Below are 23,894 nucleotides of genomic sequence, written 5' to 3' on the forward strand. Positions count from 1 at the left end.
TGTTGTTGCTAGTTGCGAAGTCGTGTCCAATCCATCGCAAGTTGCGACCCCATGCACAACATTCTTCCAGGCCTTCCCGTCCTCTATCATCCTCTGGAGTCCATTTAAACTCATGTCTACTGCTTCAGTGACTCCATCCAGCCACCTCATTCTCTGCCGTCCCTTTCTTCTTTTGCCCTCCATCGTTCCCAGCATGAGGCTCTTCTCCAGGGAGTCCTTCCTTCTCATTAGGTGGCCAAAGTATTTGAGTTTCCTCTTCAGGATCTGGCCTTCTAAAGAGCAGTCAGGGTTGATCTCCTCTAGGACTGACTGGCTTGATCGCCTTACAGACCAAGGTATTCACAGGAGTCTTCTCCAGTGCCATAGTTTAAAGGCCTCCATTCTTTGCCGTTCAGCCTTCCTATGGTCCAACTTTCCCAGCCATCCATTGCAATTAGGAAAACCATAACCTTAATTATATGCACATTTTTTTGGCAGGGTGATGTCTCTGCTTTTTAGTATTCTGTCTAAATTGCCATAGCTTTCCTCCCCAGGAGCAAGCACCTTTTAATTTCATGGCTGCAGTCCCCATCTGCCGTGATCCAGGAAAATAAAATATGTCACTACCTCCATTTCTTCCCCATCTATTGGCCAGGAATTGAGAGGGCCAGATGCCATGATCTTAGTTTTCTTAATGTTGAATTCCAAGCCAACTTTTGCACTCTCCTCCTTCACCCGCATCAAGAGGTTCTTTAATTCCTCTTCACTTTCTCCCATTAGAGTGGTATCATCTGCATATCTGAAGTTCTTGATATTTCCCCCTGGCAATCTTAATTTCAACTTTTGATTCGTCTAGCCTCTCCTTTTTCATGTGCTCTGCATATAAGTTAAATAGGCTGGGCAATAGTATAGAGCCTTGCTGGACTCCTTTCATAATTTTGAACCAATCAGTGGTTCCGTTTCCAATTCTCAGTCTATATCCTAGGTTCACAGAAAACAGCAAATTGCAAAATAACCTAATGGGTTGGGTTGATGCAACATCCCAAATTGCAAAGCAGACTGAGATGAACATCAACCCAGCTTAACGTGTTGTATGAATGCAGTTACTTAAGTTTGTAACTAAGTACCTTGTACATAAAAACAAGCAAGAAATTTTCAAGAAAAGATTAGACAACCATTTGTGCGGGATAGTATAAGGATTCCTGCCACGGGCAGGAGAGTGGACTAGAAGATCTCTGAGGTCCCTTTCAGCCCTTTGATTATTATCCTATTCTTGTTTTGCAATTGTAATTAAACATAATTGAATAGATCCAATCTTTGGCCTTTGAAAAAAATTGGACTTATTGAATTGCACATTGGTTCTACTTAAAAGCTTCTAATAACACTCACTTGCTTCCAAGGTAATTAATCTACTCCATGCCTTGATCTTAACAATATAAGGCATTCTGCAGCATTAACCTGATTAATCTCTAAACTATTTAGGCATCCTTGGTGGTTCATTTGGGAGCTTCTTTGGTGTAATGGTTGAGAAACCAGCTAGAAACCAGAGGGTCATGAGTTCTAATCCTGTCTAAGTCACAAAGCCAGCTGAGTGACCTTGAGCCAGCCACTGTCTCTCAGCCCTAGGAAACAGGCAAAGGCAAACTACTTCCAAAAACCTTGCCAAGAAAACTGCAGGGACTTGTCCAGGAAGCTGACAGTACTCAACACTGAGTAGTAAGCAAAGAAATATATATAGCTAGGTCAGGCAATAGCCTCTTAAAAGCTAGTGTCTTCATTCACACAGGCTAAACTAGGTTAGTCTTAACCTTGTATAGGTTCAGACTATTTCAGTAGTAATAATAGTAATACAAGTAGTTATTATATTCTTATTACTAAGCAGAGTGCAGACAGGGAATTGAAGAACTCAAACAATAATGCACTTCAGTTAATTGTAACATCATAATATAAAATAAGGAACCTCTAAACCAAAAGGCCCACAAATATAAAAATAACTAACATATATGTGACAGGTAAGAGTTTATTTATTTTAAAACAACTTCACAACAATCGGGTAAACTCTATTGCATGAATCCTGCTCTAGCTATGAAAACTGGCTGGGTGACTTTGACCAACCCACCTCACAGGGCTGCTGTTGTGAGGAAAATAGGAGGAAGGTGTATTGGATATGTTCACCACTCCCGAGTTGTTTGTGAAAATAATAATGGTGGGGAAAGAAAGGGGAAAGAAAGAGAGAAAGAGAGAAAGAGAAGGAAGAGAGGGAAGGAGGAAGGGAGGGAGGGAAGGAGGAAGGGAGGGAGGGAAGGAGGAAGGGAGGGAGGGAAGGAGGAAGGGAGGAAGAAAGAAAGAAAGAAAGAAAGAAAGAAAGAAAGAAAGAAAGAAAGAAAGACTGTTGCCAAAAAAGTGGGTTTAAAAACTGAATAGATAATTATGATGTCTACTCTCCTTATGCAGTCCGTGCCAAAGTGGTTCGTGGCCTTCCAGATGTTGCAACCATCATGGAAAGTAAGGTAATGAATTGTCTTGGATGGTCTCCAGCTGTGCAAGTGAGGGATAACTGCTGTGGGAACCCTGAATTATATAAGAAACTTTTGCATTACCATTTATATTAGTAACCGATAAGGCAGGAGTTGTGACATTCCATTTGTGTGTACCTTTCTGCAATCCTTCCAGGCCCCAAAATTCCACAATTCCAGATGTTTTTTCCTCTTCTTCCCCAAAGTATAAGATCCTCAATGTTTCCAACAATCAGCCCCTGGTTCCCACAAAGATCAGGTGTGAGACCCATGAAAACCCCTGCAGGAATGCTAACATGGCAATCTTGTAGCATTGTAAAAGTTCTAAAAAGAAGTACCTATTTTTAATTTAACTTCTGGGAATTGTAGTTGCCCTTTGGGGGCTCATCAGAATGCCCTAGCATGGGGCAAGAGGGACAGGGATCCTGGAGGGCATAAACTGGGCTCTCCGCCCATACATTGGTACTGTCAGACCTGCCCTAGTTTGGTCTCTTCGGAAAGAAAGACTCTGGGCTCCAAGTGATAGGTTTAATAAAATATGTTGGTTAGAGTAGTGTTAGGCTAGAACTAAATTTCCTCCATTCAAAGGATACAGAAATTTTCCCCCATCTCAGTCCTCCCCCAATGACCAACCTATGTTCAGCCAATAAGAGTCTGCCAGTGTTTTGAGAACGCTGAGATGTTTAGGGGAATCCATGTTCTTTCCCAGGGTGCATGGCCTTGATTGTTGGCACAAACTGGTTCCGAGCTCCCTGTTCTTCGTCGAGCTCCCATTCCCCCCTCCCAATTTCCCATTAAGTATACATGCAGGTCGATTGCCCGTTTGTTCCTCCTTCCCATGTCTCCCTCCTCCTGCTAGCCTTTGATGGCAGGATTCCAGCAAGGCGCCAAGCCGAAGATGGCAGACCTGACAGGTACCGAAGGGCACTGTCCTACCTGTCCCCCAGGCGTGTCCACCTTACCTAATTGTGTTGCCTTTCCCTGTCTAATCTGAAGTCCTACAATGAATCCTTTATTTGTTCCCAAAACAGACGTTGTGCTTGACCTGTATCATCTCTGGAGACCCTTACCCAGAAATCACCTGGTACAAGAATGAGAAGGTCATTACCTTCAAAGACCGGTACAAGATGGAAGTGAAGGGGACCGTGATCACAATAACCATTGAGAACGTCAGCAGTGAGGACACCGGGAGGTTCAGCATCCTTGTCAAGAACAAGTGGGGCTCTGAAACTGGGAAAGTGACGGTCAGCGTCTACGAGCAGGGGGACGAACCGAAGGAGCTGAAAGGGGAACCTCCCTCTGTCTGAGCCCAGGTTCATTTCTAAGGGTCTGGTCCAGAGGGCCTCACCCAACAGAAGAGGATGGTCCTCAATCATTGCAAGGAAAGACCCACCTCCCCATCCCCTACCCTACCCTCACTGAGTTCTGAGCAGACTCGAATGATATTTATAGATATTTATCAAAGTCAACCCCCAGCCCCATAAGAGGATTAGAATCAGCTCTCTTGCTCGCCTCTCAGTGTTTTTCACTGCTTTCAAACATACAAACACACCAGTGGTGGATTCCGGATCCGTACCCATTGGAACGGGCCCGGCGTCACCCATATGGACATGCGCAGTGCACGCACACATGAGAGCAGCATGCACATGCGTCATACTTGCCTGCGACACCTCTGCAAGCCTCCTCAGGCGCTGTATGTGCCATGCACGGAAGCGCTGAAGGCTTAAAGGACAGGTAAGGAGCTTGGGCGGGTGGGCCCTCCGGAGCACCGTACCGGAACAGTACCCAGTGCTCTGGGCAGGCTCCGGTATGCCCATACCAGGGCTTACCGCATACAACCCACCACTGACACAGACACACACATACACATATCCATAAATAGTAATAGGACTTAGACATATACTGCTTCGCGGTGTTTTTACGGCCCTCTCTAAATGGTTTACAGAGTCAGCCTATTGCCCACAACTATCTGGGTCCCAATTTACCAACCTCAGAAGGCTGAGTCAACCTTGAGCCTGGTAAGATTCAAACTGCCAAATTGCAGGCAGCCAGCAGTACTGCACTCTAACAAGTGGTGGGATACAACCGGTATGCCCCAGTACGGGAGTACCGGTGCCTGCTAGGAGCACCAGGTACCGTTCCGGTATGGTGCTCTGGAGGGCCCGCCCGCCCGCCCACCCTCCTTATGTGTATTTGAGCCAATTGGGGTTACACACGTGGAGCGTACAACACCTGCGCGATGCTCCGCCAAGCAGCTGGAGCATTATGGAGCATTGCAGGTGGTAAGTACACATGTGGTGGACACCCAGACCCATTGTACCATACCGGTTGCAATGGGATCTGGAACCCACCACTGACTCTAACCAATATGCCACTGTGGCTCAAAGTCAGCCCCAAGCTTCCATGGATGCTTCAAATCAAAGCCACCATAAATCATGACTTACAAACCACAACAATTAGGTTCATATGAGATTCTAAATCAAAGTGAAATATTTATGTGGCTGCTGCTTGCCATCTCTATGTGGCATAAAACCAGACACTGTGATTTATAAAGCATGGTTTATGGCTTAGCCCTTTGAGCAAACCCAACCACCGTAGCTTCAACAGAACACAATGGACCCAATCTCAACTGCATCCAGTTTTAGTCACCATGATGTTGAGACTCTAGAAAGTGCAGAGGAGAGCAACAAAGATGATTAGGGGACTGGAGGCTAAAACATATGAAGAACGGTTGCAGGAACTGGGTATGTCTAGTTTAATGAAAAGAAGGACTAAGGGAGACATGATAGCAGTCTTCCAATATCTCAGGGGTTGCCACAAAGAAGAGGGAGTCAAACTATTCTCCAAAGCACCTGAGGGGAGAACAAGAAGCAATGGGTGGAAACTAATCAAGGAAAGAAGCAACTTAGAACTAAGGAGAAATTTCCTGTCGTTAGAACAATTACTCAGTGGAACAGCTTGCCTCCAGAAGTTGTGAATGCTCCAACACTGGAAGTTTTGAAGAAGATGTTGAATTTGTCTGAAGTAGTGTAGGGTTTCCTGCCTAAACAGGGGGTTGGACTAGAACAGTGTTTCTCAACCTTGGCAACGTGAAGATCTCTGGACTTCAACTCCCAGAATTCCCCAGCCAGCATTCGCTGGCTGGGGAATTCTGGGAGTTGAAGTCCAGACATCTTCACGTTGCCAAGGTTGAAAAAACACTGGACTAGAAGACCTCCAACGTCCCTTCCAACTCTGTTATTCTATTCTATTCATGAGTCCAAAGCTCGGAAGACTAAACCTCTAGTCCTATTGACCAATCCAGATTGGATCCTGCAACATTATCCTGGGAGGTGTATATTTGCCTTCATTTATGAAGAATACAATGGAAATAAACCAAAGCTTAGGATGATGTGTGAATGGAATCACTCAGGCCTAGACTGCAAATATTCACAGATATTTTTTTCAGACTTAGATTCAATGATCTCTTGGCGCTACTATATCTTTGCTGACTTGCTCTACCGTTTGCTAAATAAATAGTAGGATTTGGACAGCATGATTACGATTGCATTTATTTAAGAAATATGCACGGCTGCTCAGCTCCAACACTGTGCCGCTGGGCAGCTTACGAAAAAAAAGCAGAAATAATGATGGCATTTTGCAATGGCACCTGCATTTTTCTGTGAGGCCCTCCAAATTGTGACCACTGGATATAAGGAGGCTCCCAAGACCCTGATTCCCTACAAGAACAAGTTGCATATTGATGCCCTCTCTTCTCCCATTCTGTGCACGCAGCAATTCTTTGAAGAGCTTAGCTTAAATTTTAGCTTCCCAAGGTCAGGTCAGGAAGACATGGTGGTATTGAGCAAAAGGTGCTGAAAGTCACTGAACGTTTCAATTCAATGTGCCCCCTTGCAGCTGGAGCCAGAATATTTGCTATCACGGAAGAAACATGCAGAAAGGATCCCCCCATGAAAGTCACAAAACTGGGTTAATACACTACAATTGTGTTTGCACACAGCTTGTATTTATTTATTTCTTAAACAAATGTATATTGCCACCCAACTCATACATAGGTGACTCCAGATGGCTATAACATTTTTAAAAATATTCACTCCCTCCTAAGGAAGCAATGGCAATCAAATTAGCCACTGCACCTCTGCTTGCGATGTGATCCCTGGACACAATAACATAGCCACAATTTTAGGGTCTTTCAAAAAAGCAACCTGATGGGAGTAACCATACCTCAGGAGGAATGATAAAGAAGGAGCCATCTCTCTGCAGGTAATACAATCAAGATATGAACAAGATGCTAAAATATATGGTTTTTATAAAGAACCAACAGAATTGGACCAGATTTTAACAGGAACTGATGAGAAATTAATTTTACAAATTTATACCTACCTATTGCAAGTACCTACCTATCTACTGAAAGGCTCAAAGGGTTGCGGTGGGTCAGTAGTTAAGACGCTGAGCTTGTCGATCAGAAAAGTCGGCAGTACAGCGGTTCGAATCCCTAGTGCCACATAGCGGAGTGAGTTCCCATTACTTGTCCCAGCTTCTGCCAATCAAGCAGTTCGAAAGCATGTTAAAAAAATGCAAGTAGAAAAATATGAACCACTTTTGGTGGGAAAGAAACAGCGTTCCATGTGCTTTTGCCATTTAGTCTAAGGTGACCAGTCGTCCCACTTTCAGCGGGACAATCACGATTTTTAATGATTTGTCCCGTGCCCCGCAGCGTGTTCAAAAAGTCCCGATTTTCCAAAAGAAAGAAAACAATTTTTAAAAGGACGCCGTTAAAAAAAAGTTTTTATTTCTCTGAAGTGTTGTTCCCGATGTGGCCTTTAGAGGGCAGTGGTTTCCCTCTCTCTGGTCGGCTCCCTCCCCTTCTGCGCGTGGGTGTGCTGACGCACACCGTTTTTCTGCAGACAGCGCGGTGAGGAGGAGGAGGCTCGGTCCCGGGCCAAGAGGTTCAGCCGTCGGAAGGTTGTTCTTTTCTTTTTTTGCCTGCTTCTCTCGGGCGCCGCTCTCCCTGCAGCCATTTCTCCCACTTTCTCCTTTTTGTCCTTTCTCCTCCTTACCCCAAAAAGAGAACAAGAGGGAGAAAGAGGAAGTGTGGGGCAGATCTTGGGATCACTGGTTTCTGAGCTTGGTGGGCAAGGATCCCCCACCCCACCACCTCTTGAGGAAAGAGGAGGTGTGGGACAGATCGTGGGATCACTGGTTTCTGAGCTTGGTGGGCAAAGATCCCACTATCTTACTTTTTTATTTTTCTTTATGTACACTGAGAGCATATTCACCAAAGACAAATTCCTTGTGTGTCCAATCACACTTGGCTTATAAACTATTCTATTCTATTTTACTCTACTCTATTCATTTCTATTTCAATTCTAACGAGTTTAGCTTTTCTCTCTTGAAAATGTAAGCCAGCATAAGGCATTATAATGCAAGCTAGCCTTAACTTTCAAACAGTTCATTTAGTGACCAAAGTTACAATGGCATTGAAAAAAGTGTCTGATTACCATTTTCACACTTAGTGACCATTTTCACACTTAGCGACTGTTGCAGCATCCTCATGGTCACGTGATCAAAATTTTGATATTTGACAACAGATTCGTATTTATGATGGTTTTAGTGTCCTGGGGTCATGTTTGACAAAATATAAAATTTTTAATCAAGCCCCCCCCCCCCCCCGGTCAATGGTGTCCCTCTTTACCAATCTGAAAATCTGGTCACCTTAATTTAGTCATACGACCACATGACCACGGAGACGTCTTTGGACAGCGCTGGCTCTTTGGCTTTGAAACGGAGATGAGCACCGCCCCCTAGAGTCAGAAATGATTAGCACATATGTGCGAGGGGAACCTTTACCTTTACTGCAAGTAAAGGAAACCATGATACTGTGAGCTAAAAACTAAAAACTTTAAATGGACACTAAACAAATTGTATATATCAAGTACTACCTGCATTTATAATAGGGAAGCTATTCGAGTCCTGGCCCTGTGTGGTTTAAAACATAGAATCATACCAGAATCTTCTCAATTGGAGAAGATTCTGAGTGGACATTAATCAGATTGCATCTTCAATTAAAAAGTTTATTAAGTATAATTCATCAGGTACAGAAGCTAGATGGAAAGTCTTTGTTTCATCTCCTTTGTTGTTAGTGGTGGTGGCGGTTCTTTGAAAATATTTTTTTAAAGAAACCTCATGCCAACTTTGTGGAACAATAACATCCTGCCAATACAGTCTATTCTACTTAGAGTTTACAATTCTATTTCTCTTATATAAGCAATTCAAACGTTGTATCCCACAGGAACTATTAAAAGCAAAACTGCACCCTATTCTGGCATGACCAATATTTATGCAACAGTTCCTGTAAAAAGATGATTTTATAAAGAAATTGGTAAATCCAAGAAAAGTTTGGTCTTTATTGCTCACTGTTTTCTAAATATTCTCACGGAAAAGAAATGGAAAGACAGAAGAATGTTGGCTGGTTTTACAGTAGTATCACGGACATCTAGAAAGTTGGTTGAAGTGGCTCAGCTATGACCTGGTACAAATTGAGTAATGTCCTGTCAAATAAGGTTGCTGCACATTGATCCTGATAAAGTTACCCAACATTTGTGTCTAGCTGATGAGTCATCACTAGGATTTGTCTCTAAGCCAGAACGCTTAAGCATCGGCTGCCAAGGTCTTCGGTGCCTTCCTCTCCTTCCACCTTGCACAAATCTACCAATAATTGCAGATTGGACAGCTGCATTGAAAGAATGAAGCACTCCTGTGAATTGAACCCAGGTTCAAAGATATCCACGTTGCATTCATGGCAACGAAATGACACTGTGGCACTGCTATCATTTGTGATTTATTTTCCCCATTTTACACCAGTGAAATTCAATATAGTACCGCCCTTGGATTTTCTGGTAGTCTCTTCAAATAATCTTCAAGTACCAGAAGAATACTGTACCAGTTTGGTATAGTTCTCACAAAGGTACAACTGAACTATGGTTAAATGGTCCTTGGGCCTGCTGGATGTTCACTCCTGAGATAAATGAAGGAGATCTTCTGTCTGATTTGTTCTTCTGTTGGAAGATAAAGCTTTGTGTCCTAGACCAGGGATTGGTTCCATGGAGAGGTTTTTCTGCGGACCAGAGGGGGCATGGTTTTGCAGGGGTTGGGGACTCATGTCCTAGACCAGGGGTCTCCAACCTTGGCAACTTTAAGACTTGTGGACTTTAACTCCCAGAATTCTTCAGCAAGCAAAGCAATTCCTCAAGAGCAGGGGTCTCCAACCTTGGCAACTTTAAGACTTGTGGACTTTAACTCCCAGAATTCCTCAGCTTTGCTAACTGAGGAATTCTGGGAATTGAAGTTCACAAGTCTTAAAGTTGCCAAAGTTGGAGACCCCTGGTCTAGACAATTAGTGGTCCTCTTTGATGGAGCCAATTATCCTAAAGCAGGGGTGTCCAACCTTGGCAATTTTAAGACTTGTGGACTTCATTTCCCAGAATTCTCCAGCCTGGCAAGTTGAAATCCATAAGTCTTAAAAGTTTCCAAGGTTGGACACTCCTGTTCTAAATTGGGGAGGAGGCTGACTTTAAAGCCAGGTCAGAGAGCTGGATTGAAGGCAGTGAGATGTCAAATATGACTTCTCCATTTTCTATGGTGTTTATAGAACAGGCTTTGCATTAATCCGTGTTCCACTTTGCACAATGCTTGGTGTTAACCGGTCGGGTTGCGTTCATACAATACTCTTGTGCAGAAAAAATGCACTAAGGTGAAAACAAACCAAGCCTAGCATTGCGTAAGTAAGGGTTCAATGTAAGTATGTTATGAGGCTATAGGAAAACTGTACTTTGACAGCTACTTTTAAGAAAAGTGTGAGTGAAATAATCCCACTCAGGAAATATTGTTTGATATTACTCCTTTTTTCCTCTAGTAGATAAGTTCACACATCTACACTATGTTGATATGACCATGGTTTCTTTCATAACCACAATTGCTGTGTTATACTTTACAAACTACCATAGCTGAGTTCACACATGCTAAATCAGAACCCATCTAACACCACATTTTTATTTAATTTGTTCTTGGGTTCATCTGAATATGTTTCATGAACTCCGTTAACTGGGGTTTATCCAGTAAGCCCAACTTAAGCATTATGAATGAACCCAGTCAGACACTTAGTCCCCATTTCTTCCTCATAGTCCTGATGGCCCATTTAATTCTACCTGATCTTGACATCCTATCCAGATTCCATCAGTTGACATGCTCTATACTCTGAATCAGATCAACTCTTGATATTAAAAAAGAATCCTTATAAATGTGATTCTACAGGATTTAGCCAATGTGACTTAGCATTAATTAATTAATTCAAAAGATAAACAAGCGGAACAGATGCTTTTTCAAAGAGAGAACTATGGGTAAGCCTCAATCAGAAATAAAAATAGACTATTGTCTATTTCAAGGTGGCTCAGTGGCTAAGATACCGAGCTTGTCAATCAGAAAGGTTGGTAGTTCGGCGGTTCAAATCCCTAGCGCTGCGTGACAGAGTAAGCTCCCGTTACTTGTCCCAGCTTCGGTCAACCTAACAGTTCGAAAGCACGTAAAAATGCAAATAGAAAAATAGGAACCACCTTTGGTAAGAAGGTAACAGCGTTCCGTGCACCTTCGGCATTTAGTTATGCCGGCCACATAACCATGGAAACTTCTTCGGACAGCACTGGCTCTTCGGCTTTGAAAGGGAGATGAGCACTGCCCCCTAAAGCCGGGAATGACTAGCATAAGGTGACCAGATGACCCGATTTCAGCGTGACAATCACGCTTTATAACAATTTTTCCCGTGTCCCTCCGCGTTTTAAAAAAGTCCCGATTTTTTTCTGGCTTCATGTATGTTGAAAGGCCAGTGGATTTGCTTAAGAAATCCTAACAGGGGCAAGAAATCCTAACCAGGGCAAGACAAAAGACACCCTGTCTAACTAACCTCTCTCTCTGTCTCAGTACTTTCACTGAAGATATTAAAACTTTAAAGCAAGAAAACAGACACACACACCCCGCCCTTACTCACTTTTATAAGAAAAAATGAACCATTACCATAGAGCTTCAGGAGGAAACACCAGGCTAGAAAGGGAAGCAACTGTTACTTCCTGGATTTTCCGGAGGGGAGATGCACGGAGTTTGGAGGTCTGCTCGTGTCGTGTAGGAAAATGGTGCTCTTCTTTTTTCTTTGAAAACTATTTCCCTGGGACTATTTAACCATTTTAATTTGCTCAGTTCTTTGTATTAACATCTACATCATTCTGGATTGACTTGGAGTGTCTGCCTACTGGTAAGTGGGTTTTTTTCTTTTATTTTTTAATGTATTTTAAAATAATATTTTATTTATTGTGCATAGGATTTATTAAAATAGTTTTATTCTGTGTGGATTTAAGTTAAGAACTCCCTGTTATAAAGCTTTCCTCAATTAATCTCTGAGTAGATTCCCACCAACTTCAAGATCCCAAGGGCACATCTTGGAAGCTACACCTTTGCTTAGTTTATAGATGATGCCTTTCCTTAAATATGAAAATAAATACATTTATTGTTCAAATGTGTACATCTCAATAGAAATGACTCTCAGGGGTGACAACAATCCACTAAAATAATAATATAAAACAGTAATTACAAAAACAGGAGCAACTGTTATGAAAATTATTATTAAAAAATAAAGACTAAAAATGGAGTTATTAAGTATATTAATTGCAGCAACCACAATACAATACCTCGGTCCTTCTTTTCATTAAACTAGACATACCCAATTCCAAGGAATTAAAAGACGCTTGCTCCTGGGGAGGAAAGCTATGGCAAATCTAGACAGCATCCTAAAAAGCAAGGTGACCAGATTTTCAGTAAAGAGGGACACCTTTGACTGAGGGTGGGGGCTTGATTAAAAATTTTATACGGAGCAACAAAAATTTTCATACAACGCAAAAATAGTATTGTAATATTTTTTTTATTTCAACATAAGTACAATTTACAAATATAAATTGTAACTGTTGCCAAACATCAAAATTTTGATCACGTGACCATGAGGATGCTGCAACGGTTGCTAAGTGTGAAAATGGTCGCTAAGTGTGAAAAATGGTCATCAGTCACTTTTTTCAATGCCATTGTAACTTTGGTCACTAAGCCCATTATATCACCTTTCTTGCCACAGTTCTTAAGTGAATAACTGCAGCTGATAAGTTAGTAACATAAGTGAATCTTATTTCCCCATTTGACTTTGTCAAAAGGTGATTATATGACCCCAGGACACTGAAACCATCATAAATACGAATCTGTTGCCAAACATCAAAATTTTGATCGTGTGACCATGAGAATGCTGCAACGGTCGCTAAGTGTGAAAATGGTCACTAAGTGTGAAAAATGGTCATCAGTCACTTTTTTCAATGCCATTGTAACTTTGGTCACTTAGCCCATTATATCACCTTTCTTGCCACAGTTCTTGTGAATAACTGCAGCTGGTATTTTGTATTTTGGATAGAATCTTTTTTTAAATTTGTCTAAGACCATTTTAAAAAAGGATTCTATCCAAAATAAATTGAAGTGAAACCATTAAAAATTCTATGCACAATACTTTGAAATATATTGTGCATAGAATTTTTAAAAATAGTTTTACTTCAATTTATTCTGTGTGGAATAGTTTGAAATGTTTTACTTCAATTTATTCTGTGTGGATTCTTTTTTTAAATTGTCTTAGACTATTTTTAAAAATATTCTATCCAAAATACAAAATATCAGCTGCAGTTATTCACTTAAGAACTGTGGCAAGAAAGGTGGTATAGTGACCAAAGTTACAATGGCATTGAAAAAAGTGACTGATGACCATTTTTCACACTTAGCGACCATTTTCACACTTAGCGACCGTTGCAGCATCCTCATGGTCACGTGATCAAAATTTTGATGTTTGGCAACAGTTACAATTTATATTTGTAAATTGTAGTTATGCTGAAATAAAAAAAAATATTACAATACTATTTTTGCGTTGTATGAAAATTTTTATTGCTCCGTATAAAATTTTTTATCAAGGCCCCCCCCCCCCCCCCGGTCAAAGGTGTCCCTCTTTACCAATCTGAAAATCTGGTCACCTTAGACTAGCACATATGTGCAAGGGGAACCTTTACCTTTAATGTCTATTTCAAATATAAAATTTAGAAGTAGACATAGGAAGTTTTTTTTCTTTCGGATGATTCCCTGATCTTGGCCATGGAATTTAGCAAATAACATTCTTCTATGGGATCAGCCAAGGCTTTTCCTGGCCTGATGAACGAGAGGTTATTCTCACAAAGTACAAATGGAAGATTAATGATTGATGGCTCGAAAGTGCACAGCTCAGATTTGGGGAGAGTAAAGTATTCCCTCCTTTATAAAGGCAGCCATTGTCAGGCAATGCTCCACTAGCCTTTCCCAATAGGAAGCATCCAGCGGAGTTGCCAACATGGCATTTGATGGTACCTGGCAAGTCTACACCCAAGAGAAGTATGAAGACTTTCTGAAAGCAATTGGTAAGCTACAGCCTTTTTTTTCTGCAAAATGAACAGGATCTCTAAAACAGAATCTGAGACTTCTACTGGAGTCCTGATTCCATTTTGAGCATAGTGTCCTCTGACTAAGAGGACAATTGAAAAGTTAAGCAATCTACAATGAGGAGCAAGACAGTTATTTAGGATAGCCCTAGAGTTGGGAACAACTAGCACATATGTGCAAGGGGAACCTTTAGTAGTTACTCAGACTCAAGGAGGAAGGAATGGTCCGTACCTGTAGCTAGATATTTCTCAACCTTGGCAATTTTAAGATGTGTGGAGTTGGCTGGCTGGGGAATTTGGGGTTCTATCATCTTCTCTCCCATCTTTCTCAGCCCTATCAGATGATATCATTAAAATTGCCAAAGACATCAAGCCCATAACCGAAATCCATCAGACCGGGAATACTTTTGTGATCACCACGAAAAACCCCAACAAATCTGTTACGAACACGTTCGTGTTGGGAAAAGAAGCAGAAATGACCACCATGGATGGGAAAAAAGTTAAGGTGAGTCATACTCAACTACTTGACATTTTATTGTACACTGCCCATAGTCCCCCTCAAAGAGAGATGGGCAGTTCAAAAATATGAAAAGATTAATGGATGTATGGATGGATGGATGGATGGATGGATGGATGGATGTCTTCTTGCCTTGAAAATCTTAAGGCTAGTTATGGAGACTCCAAATTTGGAATCGGTCATCTTATTTTATTTTTTTATAATTTTCTGGACAGACTATAGGAAACGTCTATGGAGATTCTTGTTCAGCCAGGTCACCATTGTCCAAAATGTGCTTTTTCCAAAATCTGGACTTTCTTTTTTTTTTTCTTTGAAAATATTTTATTTCTCATCCAAGTTAGAACTGAAGAAACTTCTTGGATATGAAGCAAAACATTTCAAAGGAAAAAAATCAAGAAAGTCCAGTTGCCTTTTGGAAAAAGCGCTTTTGGGATGGCTGCAGGAAACCTTTGCTACTGCAATCTATGGCAAAACATCTCTGCATTTTATTAACTCAAGGTTGTAACTGCAGCACTATTTTCTTTTCCCCAAAAAAACTTTCATCTTTTCATAACATTATCCTTACAGTTTCTGGTGGATTGGAGCTAGTTGCTGTTAGCCATCTACATGTTTCTTGCTGTTTGATCCATGTTCAGTAATGGTTTCATTGTTTTACAGTGCACAGTAAATCTCACGGATGGAAAATTAATAGCCAAGTCAGACAAATTCATCCACGAGCAACAAATTGTAGGCAATGAAATGGTGGAGGTAAGTCAATGTTCATTGTTTAATAGACAGGAAGAGTAAAAAATTATTTTCCCCCAGGAAGATAGGGTAAGAAGTTGATTCAAATGGCTATGGTTCGCTGACACAGCCCTAGTGAATATGGAACCCCTATTCCCTCAATTAATCCTAGAAATAAAGAGGAACTTTCTGACAGTGAGAACAATCAACCAATGGAACACAAGTTGCCTTCGGAAGTTGTGGGAGCTTCATCATTTGAGACTTTCAAGAAGAGATTGGACTGCCATTTGTCAGAAATGGTGTAGGGTCTCCTGCTTGAGCGGGGGGTTGGACTAGATGACCTATAAGGTCCCTTCCAACTCTGTTAATCTGATTGAACCCAGTTTTCTCAGTCTGCATGATATACAAGCTGAGAGTTTACACACACTAGGCTGAAATTTGCTGGAGAACAATGGTGTCACTCTCTTGGACCTGCAGGAAGAATGAAGTCAACCCAGGCTGTTCATTGGAAGAACAAATTGTAAAGCTAAAGCTGAGATTACAATTTCTCAACCATGGCAACTTTAAGACCTGTGGACTTCAACTCCCAGAATTCCCCAGCCAGTCATGCTGTCTTAGGAATTATGGGAATTGAAGTCCCCAGGTCTTATAGTTTGCCATGGTTGAGAAACTCTGGCTTAGATGTCACAGATACATAATACAAGTCAAAGAATCATTGGTGATCATGATCATTCAGTTTTGGTTTCCACACTATAAACAAGATGTTGAGGCTTTAGAAAGAGTGCAGAGAAGAGCAATAAGGATAATTAGGGGACTGGAGGCTAAAACATATGAAGAACGGTTGCAGGAACTGGGCATGGCTAGTCTAGTGAAGAGAAAGACCAAGGGAGACATGATAGCAGTCTTCCAATATTTGAGGGCTGCCATAGAAAGGATGGGATCAACCTATTTTCCAAAGTACCCAAAGGCCAGACAAGGAATAATGGATGGAAACTGAACAAGGAAAGATTCCATTTGCAAATAAGGACAAATTTTCTGCAAGGGAGAGCAATCAACTAATGGAACAGAAGTTGCCTTCTGAAGTTGTGGGAGCTTCATCACTGGAAGCTTTCAAGAAGAGGCTGGACTGGCCCCTGTCAAAAATGGTGTAGGGTCCCATGCATGGTTGGGGGGTTGGACTAGATGACGTACAAGGTCCCTCCCAATTCTGTTAAATCTGTATGTTGGAAAAATCAAAGGCCATTGAAAAAATGACTACATACACTCTGTCAGCCCGCCTCCCCAAACAGACCAAATCAGGAAGGCTAAAATTACCTACATGGACATTGCATATAATAACACAATCTTACTAGTCCATGCTATCTCTGCCTTCTTTCATTTTAGTGAAAGAGGGAAGTATCTGCCAGAGTCACTCGCAGACATAATCTCATTGTTCTGGATTTAGAAATGTTCCCCTTCCTTTTGCTTGGGTAATGGTTTTTGCAGATTCCTAGCGAAGTCAACTTCCTTATTCACTACACTCAGGCATATAAAAAAACTGCATAGTGTATTCACATAGGCATCAGGAGTTATTAAAGGGATTTACTATCAGAGCTATAAAATAACTACCATTACTTGTAAATTGTAACCACCACCTATACAGGTGATCTCTTTTTTTTTCTTTTAATGAATCCAAGACAAACCTCTAAGATAGGTAAAAATAGTGTTCAAAAGTAAAAGGAGTGCAGCACACACAAAAAATAGTGGAAAGAACCAACCTAGAAACAAGAAGAAATTTCCTGACAATTAATCAGTGGAATAGCTTGCCTCCAGAAGTTGTGAGTGCACCATCACTGGAGGCTTTTAAAAAGAGATTGGACAGCCATATGTCTGATTTAGTATAGCCTTTATTGTCATTGTACAAAATAAATACAATGAAATTGATTTTAGCCTAATGGTGCAATTCATGAGAACAAATACAAACAGCATAAATAGTATAAAGAATAATCCCAATGCAAGTAATTAGAGGGAAAGAGAAAAGAAAAAGAAAGAAAAAGAAAAACTAGTCATAAGTTTCTGCGTGTGCATGGAGTGATTGTGGTTGTGTTTAAGAGTCTGACAGCCCAAGGATAGAAACTATTTTTAAACCTATTTGTTCAGCCAAGATGATGACTGTCTACACTCAAGCAAGCAAGTTTTCTTGTATGGTTGTGTAGCAGAAAATGAGACAAGACCAGCTCTTTGTCCAAGGGAGGGAATAGGAAGAAGGAGGGCTTGATCCACCCAAGAACACAGGATCCTGACCAAATCCCTGGTAATCTCTCATATGCAAGGTTGCCACCTATCCAATACATATTATCTGGGGCAATCCACACTTCTGATTTACTACCCAGATAATGAAGTATGGTGGTATCAAAGTTTTCAGGCTCTGTTCCATTATTGGGTGACGTCCAGAATTTATATTCCTAGTCCCAGAGCCCTAAACATATGAGGTCTCCCACCGGTACACTCTGGTTTCTTGTAAAACAGTTCCTTCCCACTAAGTTGGTTGACAGAGTCCAGATAATATCGGCAAAGCGAGTTCTGGCTGGGATGTTTCTTGCTCTAAACATGTTATTGAATATCTGTGGGCTAGCTTCCAAGGCTTCCCATGGCCACTGTTCTCCCATTTTCATACCACCACACACAAAACAGTTTTTTCTTCTTCAATACTAGCCAACCCTATGGATCTTTTCCTTTTCTATCTATTCCAATTCCAAATTCTTTATATTGTGGTCCATTTTCCAGTGATTAATTGGTGTATAAACACCTTACACCCAACACACAAAACACAATCAATACAATGAGAAGAACAACAACATCCACAAGTACAATTACAAAACCAAGACATCCGGAAGGACACGCAATGGAATTTGTTCAATCATAGTTTTCTGCAATTGAGGGAAGAGCATAAGCAACCATTCTGCTCTACATAACACAAAAATTAGTCCGAGTGCAAATATTGCCCTTCCTATCGGTAGCATGATTGTCCACCAGACCATTAAGTCCATTGAAACTTCGGCTTCAGTGGGTCTCCTTGATGAGACTCCACCTTCCATTCCTTTAGGGCTGGCACAGGCTCTCTCATTCAGAAGTAATTGTCAGCAGTCCGAAATGCAGTCTCAGTAGTTTACAGGACAATTAAAGGTCCTTCCCAACTTGGACTTTGTTTTCCATCTCTCCAGGTCTTTATCAGCACCCACTGTCCTGCTTTTAACTGATGCACTGCAAAGTTCAAGGGTGGCGTTTTGCACATGAATGCCTTTCTGTCTTAAGAAAGAAAAACATTTCGACAGTTCCTGTACATATTTTCTAAACATTTTGTCTTTTACTTCAATGTTTGGTAGACCTTCCCTCCTCATATTTAGTATTCCAAATAACATCTTAAATGGTGATATTCCCACTTCTTTCCTCTGGGTACGATATGTTCCAACAAAATTCTAACAGTAGTTTTTGCATTTGCATTTCCCCCCATCGAGCCAAATGATCCACAATAACCAACAAATATTTCATCCTTCCCATCCTATTCTTCATCCTCTTCCATCAGTCAATATACTTGCTGTTCCCTCTCTCTTTCTATTTCCTTTTGTGGACAGTTTCTAGAAAAATGTCCGTCCTTTCCACATCTAAAACATTGAGTTCTTCCATTTTGTCCTGCCCACATTCCTCTTCCCCTGCCTTGCCACCTTCCTTTCCATTATCCTCAATTTCCAAAGTCCCTTCTCTGTCTTTTCTGGTCTCCTAACCATCATTACTCCTACAACTGACAACAACACTTTCGTATCCTCTCTTCTATCTTGCCATCTCTATTCACATATACTTTCTGAGCTTCTGTCACAATTTCCATTCCACATTTCCCATCTTTTAGACTTTTTTCTAAAAGGGCAACAACTTGTGATGCCTCAACAAAGCATTCAAAATGCATTCAAACATAAAGACGTTTAAGGAAGGGGAAAAATAGGGGTAAGAAAAGCAGCTTCAAAAATAAAACAAACAATCTAAATGGAGTACTTTGGGTCCATGCTCTGAAATATATTTGGATCAAACTTTTGTGTCAGTTCTCTACTTTTAGTAAAATGTGAGTTAAGTTCAGATTCCATTCAGATGGGAGCAAATTCTCATTAAGTAGGTTAAAACACGTACAAATGCAAACAAAATCTTTCAAAATCATTTCTTTTTATATAGGTTTAGTTTAACATCTTAAACCTCAAAACTTTCCCAGAAATAACAAAATTAAAATTATATTCAGAGCAGAAAAGAAAATATAAGAAAACCAAAACAATGAAAGGCAAAGCTATGTGAGCAGTCCACCCAGTAGCCCCTCCTTTCTCAGACAGAAGGGAAAAGAGAAAAAAAAATTGTTAAAGGGAGCAGAAAAGCCGCACTCCCCCCCCCTTTTTTTTTCCTGCTACTGATTGTCTGAGGGGAATTGACCCTCCCCCACAGGATTAAAAGGGAGATATCACTGCTTAGGCTATTCTGCCAGGGCAAAAATCAACCTAGGAAAAGCTTTGTTAAGTTAAGTTAAGTCAAGGAGATAGTTTCAATCTAATTCTGAATGGGGTCTCTCTCTCTGTCTCTCTTTCTGTGTGTGTGTGTGCGCGCGCACGCGCGCGTGTAGCTGCTTCTACATTACGGAAAATACAGACATTTTGGACAAACTTTCCCTCCCACTAGACAGAAAGAGGACAAGGGGAAAAAATTAATAACCCACACAGGAATCTCACTCCTTTTTTCATTCTGTATTCTCTCAACAAAATAATTTTCTCCGATTCTTTAAGCAAAAGGGAAGTACATTCACACCAACTTTTACCACCAACATGCTCACATTTGCACTGCAATCAGACTGCTTGTGTAAATTAATTTCACACACAAAAATCCCATTTCATTATTTCTTCATGCAAAGCAGTTATTACAATTATTTCAGGGAGCTGTACATAAGCCAATGAGCTCCATTTTATATTATGAAGGGATCTCAACTTCCCTCCAGGTCTGGAAATGATTACACACACACATATACATGCACACATACCATGGAACAACACTTTCAGGCCTGGGGAAGGTTCTGTCCCTTTAAATCTTCAAATTTCTTTCCTTGGGGAATATGTGGCTCATTCTCCAAGCAGTGGGGAAACTCAGAGAGCAGCTTAAATCCTAACTACGCTCCCGTTCCCCACAGCTTCAAGCCCAAGCTGAGAAGCTTATTTATTCTGCTAGCTTGGTTAAACATATCACAATCAATTCAACGCCATTCAATTCTACATGTTATTAGTATAGATGCACACCTAAGAATTTTAACAGACATTACATCAAATTAATCAAGTCCAATTACCTAGATCTTCCCATTCAGACAGACTTTACCTTATTACCTGCTAAATTTCTTACTTTTGCTCAAAGTTACGCCTGTTGTTCTATCTCCTTAAGCACTAGATTGTTAATACCTGTCTCTGCCCTGAGGTGTTCTGTTTCAAAATTTGGACCTGCCAGCGGTGTTGGCTAATTTTTAAAGATCCAGATGTATGGAGACTTTCATTAACACAACATTTGCATCTGGATGGTGCTCGAGCTCTACTTTCCTTTTTAAAGGCAGCTATTACTGCTGCAACAGCTTTCTAACGTATCCCTGTGGACTCCTCAGTCACATTGGGGTGGGGTGGGGACTCAGGTAGAACTTCTCTTCAGTCCATCTGATGGTGGCCAGAAAATCAGCAAATTTGTTGTCAATATCTAAATCAAAACTGCCTTCTAGATGCCAGGTTTTTATGTTAGGACCAATAGAGTAGGCCATATAAATGTGCAGAGGTTTTTTACTCAGGTTGAAGGCAAACCTTTAGTAGGAATTTCCTTCATCTCATACATGCACACACAAGGCAACACTCTCCTCCTCCCATGTTCTAAAACATTACCACTGACCCGCGGTGCTGGACACTTGACAGTCACCAATGGAAACTGCAGAGGTTTAACCTCCCACACAACCTAATACGGACTTCATTAGGATCGATGTACCGAGTCCAGGGCGTTGATCAGGCACCCTCTTCTACTCTCAAGCAGAGTAGGTACACAACACTATATTATACTTGCCTGCCGGCAGGTCTTGTATTCCCTCTCGTCCTTGCCAGGATTTGTTCAGATTTTCTCCTTTCCCTTTCTCGCACAAAGGGTCCTTGGGCTGACTGGGATTTCCCTCGACGGTGGAAGGTGTCCTCCCCCATTCCTCCGAAGTAAGAAGCCTCATGGTGCCAGAGGTACCCGGGGCTCGGATCCTTCCGCCAGCGTGGGGTCCTGGTCGTCCGGAGCGAAAGATCGCCTGGTTGTCCCATTTGGGGTGCCAGAAATGTAGCAGAAAATGCCTTTTAAAAGACCAGCTCTTTGTCAGAGGGAGAGGTTTATTTGCGCAAAAGTTCAGGAGCGATTGGTCAAGCAAAACCTGAACCCCGAAGGGCAGTTGTTTACAGTCTTTTATACTCTTAGGCAACTTATCGATCATCCCAAAGTACCTGGCTTTCCTGTGTCATGTAGACCCCCTTCCTGTGTCATGTAAACCTAGTACACAATCTCCCCAGAGACATGACATTCATTACTCATTTACCTCCCCACAGGGGGTATTGGTACCAATATCCTGTTTCATTTGTTTTAGTTAGGTGAAGCAAACAGAACAACTAATCTTAAGGGTAATTATTCCTTTTTCCCATTCCACATGGTAAAGAAACTTTAATAATTATAACTAGAGTGTAGACTCTACACTCATGTCAAATTCTCTTTGACTTGAGTGTAGAGAATAAGGAAGTTGACTTTACCAGAAACCTGCAAGAATCATTACCCAAGGAATGGGTAATAATTTAAACGGGGTTGGACTAGAAGACCTCTAAGGTCCTTCCAACTCTGTTATTCTGTTAAAAAGGGAAAGAAACAAAAGCAAAGATTTTTAGCATCTACGCTTGTTTGATGTAAAAAGAAGGGCCTTGGAGAAACTTTGTTACTGAAATTAAGAAACAGAAATAAGAGTGGAAGTAAATTCTTAAAAAAATAAAATTCCTGTATTTTATCAACTAGTTCAGTGCCTCACCTTTTGAAATGCCATTGATTCAAAGATACATACATTTTCCTCCTAGTTCTTGCCTGCTGCAATTTTAAAGAGTTATACTTGTGGTATTATATATTTTGTCATACCTACAGAAGCTTTACATTGGCTAATTGAAAATCATTTTAATTTCAAAGGCCCCCTCTCTTCATTTTTCTCCCACAGACTATTTCCTGCGGCTCAGCCTCTTACACCCGAAAGAGCAAGAAGATTTAAACCAAAAGGGAGAGAACTTTATTGTGTGTGGTTTTTTTGTAGGTGCTTTTGTACATGAGACATTAAAAAAAAAACCCACTGTCGATATCAGTTCGTTTCCTTTTAATCAAAAACAATAGATTTTAGAATGACCAAGCATTTATTTATCCATTCTGATACACTATTGAAGAAAAAGTAGAAAAAGGCTGGGGCAATATATTTATTATTATTTAATTTTATTCATTTTGATACACTACGGAAGAAAAAGTAGTAAAGATGTATTTATGTATGTGTTTATCATCTAATTAAATAATCTATTTATATGTTTAAATGATTGAGCCACCAGCCTCAGAACTGGGAGCGCAGTTGAGAGGTAGCAACATCTGTAGTAAACCACAATGGCACAAAAGGGACCATCCACATGCTGTGAGATCATCCTACAAATGCCACCATTAGGTACCTGCATTGCAGCATCACGTGAAAATATGTAAATCGCACCAGTTGGGAAATGTTGTTCTCACATACGTTTCCATCTTCTTCTTTCCCTTTGTGCTGCAGATGGTAAAGAAATTATTTGCCACAAAACTAGCCAGGTGTACCTGCAAGGTTATGTTTAGAAAAGGCAAGAAGTTGGAACTTGGATGGCATCCTTGCCACTTCACCTTCTTGGTCAGACCATGAGTCTCCTTCTGGAACAAACGTAACTCCACTTGAGACTATGGTTGAATAAGCACATCCTAGTGACTTCCTTTTCAGGTGGGGCTTGTCAGAAACCCCCCAGCATTCTTCTACTTTCTCTACCACCTGAGGGATGAGATCCAGGTCCATTCCTCTATTCATTCAGGACACAGATTAAGAATCTCCCAAATTTTATTATGGGTCTCCTCCAACATTTTGGTCTTGGTCAGACACACAAGGACACATAAATTGGTGTTCCCATGTGAATGCATATACGAGCAAGCTTAGAGACGTAGTTAATTTCACACAAGGAATTTCAAATGGGGCAGTTGCATTAGAAAATTCACATCTGGTCCTTTACACATTTCTGAGCAAGTGGAAAACCCACAAATGTTTTTGCAGAAGGCACCTCCACCCAGTGTCTTATCCTGGTTTTGCATTCTATCGCCCTGATCTCAGTTCATGTACCTGGCCAGCAGACTTTTACAAACCTTGGCTTCCAGCTGAGGTTACTAAATGCCGGAAACCCACCACTGGTCTGGACTAAATGTAATTTCTAATGTTGGATTTTCCCCCTTACCAGAGGGAGCCCCCTTGTGAAGTACTGTGAAGCTGTTACCATGGCAATCCCACAGCGTTGCACAGTA

At 41.1% G+C, this 23,894-nt stretch overlaps 2 protein-coding genes across 2 annotated transcripts in view; both read left to right on the forward strand.

Annotated features, from left to right (window-relative positions):
- Positions 1 to 4,164, forward strand: part of MYOM3 (myomesin 3) — a 57,607-nt gene extending 53,443 nt beyond the window's left edge. Inside the window, 2 exon segments of the mRNA XM_032228155.1 lie at positions 2,434 to 2,489; positions 3,527 to 4,164. Coding sequence (XP_032084046.1) covers positions 2,434 to 2,489; positions 3,527 to 3,802 — 332 coding nt within the window. The 3' untranslated portion in view covers positions 3,803 to 4,164.
- A 9,692-nt stretch (positions 4,165 to 13,856) lies between these two features.
- On the forward strand, positions 13,857 to 22,675 carry LOC116515982 (fatty acid-binding protein, liver). Its single transcript, XM_032228318.1, has 4 exons — positions 13,857 to 14,014; positions 14,368 to 14,540; positions 15,210 to 15,299; positions 22,540 to 22,675. The coding sequence occupies exons 1-4, from the start codon at positions 13,948 to 13,950 to the stop codon at positions 22,588 to 22,590; spliced, it is 381 nt and encodes a 126-aa protein (XP_032084209.1). The 5' UTR covers positions 13,857 to 13,947; the 3' UTR covers positions 22,591 to 22,675.
- The last annotated feature ends 1,219 nt before the right edge of the window (positions 22,676 to 23,894 follow it).

This window comes from Thamnophis elegans, chromosome 12, assembly GCF_009769535.1.
Source record: "Thamnophis elegans isolate rThaEle1 chromosome 12, rThaEle1.pri, whole genome shotgun sequence".
Lineage (NCBI taxonomy): Eukaryota > Metazoa > Chordata > Lepidosauria > Squamata > Colubridae > Thamnophis > Thamnophis elegans.